This window comes from Oncorhynchus kisutch, unplaced genomic scaffold (genome assembly GCF_002021735.2).
Source record: "Oncorhynchus kisutch isolate 150728-3 unplaced genomic scaffold, Okis_V2 Okis04b-Okis11a_hom, whole genome shotgun sequence".
Taxonomy (NCBI): domain Eukaryota; kingdom Metazoa; phylum Chordata; class Actinopteri; order Salmoniformes; family Salmonidae; genus Oncorhynchus; species Oncorhynchus kisutch.
This window is the reverse complement of record NW_022261981.1, coordinates 8,783,175-8,790,522: the sequence shown is the minus strand read 5'-3', so window position 1 is coordinate 8,790,522 and position 7,348 is coordinate 8,783,175. Positions and strand designations below refer to the sequence as shown.

The 7,348-nt window shown below is 42.2% G+C and overlaps 1 protein-coding gene across 1 annotated transcript; it reads left to right on the top strand.

Annotated features, from left to right (window-relative positions):
• Positions 1-339: 339 nt before the first annotated feature.
• Positions 340-2,790, top strand: LOC116359703 (forkhead box protein I2-A). Its single transcript, XM_031813010.1, has 2 exons — positions 340-1,402; positions 1,594-2,790. The coding sequence occupies exons 1-2, from the start codon at positions 739-741 to the stop codon at positions 2,190-2,192; spliced, it is 1,263 nt and encodes a 420-aa protein (XP_031668870.1). The 5' UTR covers positions 340-738; the 3' UTR covers positions 2,193-2,790.
• Positions 2,791-7,348: the final 4,558 nt, after the last annotated feature.

The following is a 7,348-nucleotide window of genomic DNA, read 5'->3' as shown; positions in this document are numbered from 1 at the left end:
TTGCTCGCGTCATATATAACACCCCTAAAGGTTCTATAGAGAATAAACCCCTTTTTGTAGGATTCTTTGATCAGAACCGCAGTATGGTTAGATGTTCTTCTTCGCTGAACCTAAATGTTGGTTCTATGCCGAACCTTTTGTTCTACGTATGTATCCTACTGTTCACCAAAACGCAAAGGCTACTTCATAAACTGACAACTTATATTTGACAGAAACAATTGATAAAAAAATATATATATAATATATATAAAATATTTATTTCAATTACATTTTGTATATGGAAATTATGAAGGTATATTCATAAAACTATTATTTAAGATAAATATTTGTAAAAGTGTCCTGTGTGTAAAGGCGGAAATATGAAAGGCCAACTGTAAAACAGTTTTTATTGGAAAACTTGTAGCCTAAACGCCTATTTTTATTGCGTATGCTTATTAGGCTATACATGCGCGGTAAATTACTCAGCCTATCTTGCTCCAGGTTAACTCCTAAAACGGCATTAATGAGTGGGCCAGTATCTCTCACCAGTATCTCTCCCATTGATGCACAGATTCGGTTAAGACAATTCGACTGAAGCGTGACAGAGAAGGGGGGAGTCCCCCTCGAGACAGTTCCTTTCACAGGGGTTTTACCTGTCGACGCTCCAGGCGGAACGCTTAAATACGCCGCCTCCCCTTGGGTCTAGCCTTCAGTCCTCCGGGAGAGACTGACCGAAACAGACGCTTTGAAAGGAACCGCATGTTGTTGATGATAGAAGAAGATACCAGGATTCGTACTCAAATAGAACGGATTATGAACGCTTTTGGACAGCAGCCATCCAACGCGCAGACAAGCCCCATTCAGCACCACAGCGCACAGGAGCTCCTGGATATGGCCGTGTACTGCGATAACTTCGGCAGCATGTACCAGCACCAGCAAAACATCCATCATGGTCACCACCCGCAGAGGCCGCCGGCGCATCCTCCAAGCTACGGCCTCGGTGAGTACACCTCGCCGACCACCAACCCGTACCTGTGGCTAAACGGACCGAGCATCGACTCGTCTCCATACCTGACGGGATTGAATGGAGCATCGTACATACAGTCTGGATACGGAGCGAACCAGCGGCAGTTCCTGCCCCCTCCTACGGGGTTTGGTGGAGCTGACCTCGGATGGCTGTCGATCTCCAGCCAGCAGGAACTCTTCAAGATGGTTCGACCTCCTTACTCTTACTCAGCGCTCATAGCCATGGCTATCCAGGGCGCCGGGGACAAGAGGTTGACGCTGAGTCACATCTATCAGTATGTGGCAGAGAATTTTCCGTTTTATAAGAAGAGCAAAGCTGGGTGGCAGAACTCAATCAGACACAACCTGTCACTGAATGACTGTTTTAAGAAGGTTGCCCGGGATGACGATGATCCTGGTAAGTTACAATACCGGTTGTACATGTAATTAACTCGTCATTATTTGCACTTATTATTAAATGTGTCATTTTGTAATGTCATACCTTTGCCATGTGATTTTGGTAAGACGTGTCTGACAGAAGACTAGAACAGTCATGACCTTTGATATCTCGTTCAGGCCTACATTGTCTGTTGTGTCCTGTCTTCATAGGAAAGGGGAATTACTGGACATTGGACCCAAACTGTGAGAAAATGTTCGATAACGGCAACTTCCGAAGAAAGAGAAAGAGACGAGCTGACTTGAACGGAGGAGACACCAACAACACTGTTATTCCGGTGAAATCAGAAGACACTGCCGCCCTGAAGCTCTCCGACACGGCCAGCATCATGAGTTCATCCCCTCTCCAGAACTCCCCTGGTTCCTCCGAGCCCAAATCATCCCCGTCACCGTCTGTGGAACACAGTCCCTGTTACAACAACTTTGTCTCCACTATGAACACGATGCTGGCGGGGAGTAACAACGGCTCTACCCGGGAGGGGGGCAGGGGGGACTTTGGTTCAGGAGGACATGTTATGGGGGAATTGTCGCCTCATCAGACCCGAGAGAACATGTCCGGACTTGGTTCATACTCGCCCTCTCAAATCACGCCATTGAACAGTGATACCACTCACCTCTCCACAGCTAATAGAATGAACTACTACACATCAGCACAGAACAATCACAGTGGAGGCCTGGGCCTCACCAACTCTCTCCCAAACCACTTCAGTGTTAATCATTTGATATACAGCCGCGAAGGAACCGAGGTGTAAAGGCAGTAGGCTATAAGCCTTGTCTTAATTATGTCAGATATATGTAGATAATATAATGCAACTCGTTGGCATTCTTGTATAAAGTACTCAGTGAGTACATCAATTACCATGATTATTATACACGTTACGCATTCCATAATAAGAACGTGTTATAGCAATGTCTTAAATATACTTTCTCGTGATTGAATCTGGATTCAAAGTGGGTCGAAACTACGTTCGACTTAGCATTTTAAGAGCATAATTAAGACCAACGTTGTTGTTTTTATGCCCAACTGGAGCCCTGGAATGGGTGTTGCCTCGGAATAAACATTTACCTGTACTCTTGTTCCTTTAACCGTATTTCTATTGGCCTTATGTAACTGCGTGGATGACGTCACAGTGCCTTTCGGAAGATCTTGTATTGTTTTTTTTATAAAATAGAACACTATTACTACTGCTACTGCAGATATATGTTTTGTTATGTAGCCTAAATAGTAGCCCTCTTTGGACACCACTTTGTGTACTTTTCTTTTTTTTTGAAGGAATTGTGTATGTGTGTGTGTATATTTTATTTAAGTCTATTGTCAAACGTTTTGAATAAATGCAATATCTGAAATGATTGATTGTGTCATATTTTCTAGCGGACTTGTCAACGTGAAGATGTCTCAGATTTATCCGCCATAATACTCAAGTTTGCAATAAACCAGCGCTCTATTTCATTTTTTTTTTTTTACGCACGACTCCATTTTACTTATAAACACTAAAATATTGAAATGATTAACGTGTAGATCTTAACTTATGGCTCCCAATTCTAATACATTTTTTTTTTTAAAGTTACTTTACCATAACATTGTAAGTTTACGTTTAAAACACTAATGCGCCTGTGGGATTTGATAGGCTACCGCTGTTAATGGTGTGGGAGAACATGTTCACTGACTCTTTACAATACCAAACAGTATTTATAATGGGACTGACAATTATTTACCAGAAGTATTTCAGGTTTAATCGAGGTTGGAATTAATCCTACACCCCGCCGTGTACTCTCCCCTCCCTCCCTCCATTCCCTCCATTCCATTCATGAAACTTTCCAGCCAGATATTCCATCTCAGACTCGGGAATACAGTTCCAGTAGGCTTCCATACAGTTCATAAATTGATCAATGATATTTTATATTGAATGTAAGAAGAAATTAACGTCCATTCACGTAACAGGCTACAACAATGAAGGCCTCACCTTTTTGCTGAAGTTTCCTCTGTGATCATTAGCTCATGCCTCCTCAACTGTATGAAAACAGTAGGTGAGACTGAGACATTTTCCAGCTTGTCACTTTGAATGAACCCGATTTACGCTGAGATTCAAGACACATCACCTCTGTATTTCTGCCCACTTCAGAGGTTCAGCTACTGGTCTTATTTAACGGTGTGTATGGGATACATGGACACTTGTGGAATTGAATAGTTCACACCTGTTTTCAGTTTATTCAGCCGGGGGGGGGGGGGGGGGGAGTTTCGTCACTCACAGCATAAAACGCGGAGAGATATTTTTTTTAAACATCGTGGCGTAGTGATTGTAGGACCTATTTTATGTATGTGTCTATTGGTAGGCCTATACTCTGCCATTAAAACTCCCTGACCACCCACTGGTACCAAGTAAACTACTGATAAACATTATAGACCTGCTATCAGGTAAACTACTGATATAACATTATAGACCTGCTACCAGGTAAACTACTGATATAACATTATAGACCTGGTACTGATATAACATTATAGACCTGGTACTGATATAACATTATAGACCTGCTATCAGGTAAACTACTGATATAACATTATAGACCTGCTACCAGGTAAACTACCGATATAACATTATAGACCTGCTACCAGGTAAACTACTGATATAACATTATAGACCTGCTACCAGGTAAACTACTGATATAACATTATAGACCTGCTACCAGGTAAACTACTGATAAACATGTGAGAAATAAGAATGATAGATAGTTCGATGTTTTTTCTTATGAGCTGTGAATCAACCTGGCCGCGTTTCCACTGAGTGATTCAATGTCAGTGCAAAATAGTATGTAACACCCATTGTTTGGTCATGTGCAGTTGTCCTACTATTATGGGACAAAAACAAGATAAATACTGTCCCTGCTTTGCTGTAGTGGGCAATAATAACCAGAGAGAGAGAGAGAGAGAGAGCTTTCCCATGAAAAATGTTCAAGCCATTAAACGGCTATCTCACTCATGTCCGTATTTTGAAACAATTTACGGTTACGCACGAAATCAAAGGAAGGAAATTAAAGAGAACACCTCTTAATTGGTGGATAATTCAGTGCGCTCTGGCGCTCTGTTGTCTCGACTAAAGCTAAATTGACAAGAGGTTCGTGCCCGTAGCTGTGACACAATGGGCCCTGGCAATACCAAGGGATCCCCTCCTGCGCTCGGATGAAAACATTCGGTGACCCCAGATCTGGGAACGTATTATATCACTCAGACCACATCTCCCTCCTGTTGTCCATGAAGCATGGGCTTCCTATCTAACAAAGAGTATTTTTGTGAAACTCAAACGGGTTCTCACAGCGACAAGTTTTCAATTGAAAATCCTGTCTTTCACCAACGTTGTAATGTAGGCCTACCAGTACATAGAACATAGATGTCCTGTGTAACTACAACATTATACATCTAAAATAGCTAGAAAACTATAAACATGCAAACAAATAATTGAATAGTGATTGTAGGACCTATTTTATGTATGTGTCTATTGGTAGGCCTATACTCTGCCATTAAAACTCCCTGACCACCCACTGGTACCAAGTAAACTACTGATAAACATTATAGACCTGCTACCAGGTAAACTATACTCTGTCATTAAAACTCCCTGTGACCACCCACTGGTACCAAGTAAACTACTGATAAACATTATAGACCTGCTATCAGGTAAACTATACTCTGCCATTAAAACTCCCTGTGACCACCCACTGGCACCCTGTTCTATTCACACTTTAAGTCCAGGTTTGACTTGACACATTCAGGAGTAAATACACAAACAAATGAACATGACAATAAGTCAATTATTCCTCTAAACCAGACTGAGACCTGCCCTTCTCGGGGACCAGTGGACATTTATTTGATCTTCTTTCACTTTATGAGGACTGACATGTCAGCTAAAATACATATTCTTGGCTACTCTAGAAAATATCACTTTCTCATAATTTTTTATTTTTTTATTTTTTTTATTACAAAGATGTCCCACAATCGTTGCAAATACAGATGGCATTTCACACTCCCATTCATAACATGTGCCCCTGCTACACTTCCATGAAGTGGTGGTCGGTAGTTTTCCATCCAGTCAATTATCAGAGATCTACCGTCTCCATCTCACGTCTCCGTCCTGATACGCTCCACTACCCTCTGCCTGAGGGGAATTTCACCTGGCCGGGCCCTTATTGAATATCAGTCACCTGGCAACCTGGTGGGCCTCCCATACCTGATGCCTTCTTCAGGGCCCCCGACCTGGCCTCCATACCCCCAGGGCTAGGGATCGGCCCAGGCCATGGTGGGAGCGTCTCAGGTAGGGTGACCCCAATCTCGATAGCCCAACCCTGGTCCCCATAGAAGCCCCAAACACAACCCTGGTCCCCATAGAAGCCCCAAACCCAACCCTGGTCCCCATAGAAGCCCCAAGCCCTGTGTCCTCAAACCCAACCCTGGTCTCCATAGAAGACCCAAGTCCAGTGTCCCCAAACCCAACCCTGGTCCCCATAGAAGCCCCAAACACAACCCTGGTCCCCATAGAAGCCCCAAACCCGTCCCTGGTCCCCATAGAAGCCCCAAGCCCAGTGGGTTAATATAAAACCATAATGAGGGGTTTCAGGATCAACTGCGTTACCTTCAAAAGGCAGGGAGCCTCATAATTGGATGGTGGTGTTTGACCCAGGTTTGGGACAGGATTATTTTAAATCTTTAATCCCGTCAATTTCTCCTCTAGATGGACAGGACAGGAAGTATCAGTTTTTTTAAGCTGGTCATGTGATATGGCAGAAGGTCCAGAAACCAGGCTGTGTGTGTGTGGCTGGGGAATGTTTGTCAGCAGGGTTGAGGAAGCGTTACTTCCTCAAACACGAGGTCTTTAGAGAGAACCAGAGATCAGCTGTCCATTCCTCGGCACAGATATAAGGTTATCAGGTTAGGTTGGAGGGGAAAGAAGTGGACGACAATGTATTTGGTCTAAATACTACAGAAAAACATTATAGATCTGGTACCAAGTAAACTACTGATAAAACATTATAGACCTGGTACTGATAAAACATTATAGACCTGGTACTGATATAACATTATAGACCTGCTACCAGGTAAACTACTGATATAACATTATAGACCTGCTACCAGGAAAAACTACTGATATAACATTATAGACCTGGTACTGATATAACATTATAGACCTGCTACCAGGTAAACTATTGATATAACATTATAGACCTGGTACCTAGTAAACTACTGATATAACATTATAGACCTGGTACTGATAAAACATTATAGACCTGGTACTGATATAACATTATAGACCTGCTACCAGGTAAACTACTGATATAACATTATAGACCTGGTACCAGATAAACTACTGATATAACATTATAGACCTGCTACCAGGTAAACTACTGATATAACATTATAGACCTGCTACCAGGTAAACTACTGATATAACATTATAGACCTGGTACTGATATAACATTATAGACCTGCTACCAGGTAAACTACTGATATAACATTATAGACCTGCTACCAGGTAAACTACTGATAACAAGTTAACGTGATTTGTCAGTGTGATATACATATGTAGAATCTTAATTTAACCATTGAAATAATTTATATTTTCTTACTGTAAATTAGTTTTGATATACTAGTAGGGAAAACTGTAGATTAGGTGAGAGATCTTGTGAGAGAACAGCAGGTTTTCAGTGAATTTATGTCAATCATGAGTCTCTACAGGATTTTACTGCATGACAAGAACATTCTCTGCACCTACAGAGTGATCAAATTAAAATACTACACCTGTAGTGGGCAGGTAGAGAGGATAATCAGTCAGCCTGGGGTTACGAGAGCCTCCTTTCTGAAGAGAATCAGTCAGCCTGTGGCTAGGAGAGCCTCCTTTCTGAAGAGAATCAGTCTGCCTGC

Excerpts from the sequence above, each read along its gene's own strand:
- LOC116359703 (XM_031813010.1), top strand. The coding sequence starts at position 739 with ATGTTGTTGATGATAGAAGAAGATACCAGGATTCGTACTCAAATAGAA. Across the intron at positions 1,403-1,593 it reads CCGGGATGACGATGATCCTG|GAAAGGGGAATTACTGGACA; the intron begins GTAAGTTACAAT and ends CTGTCTTCATAG.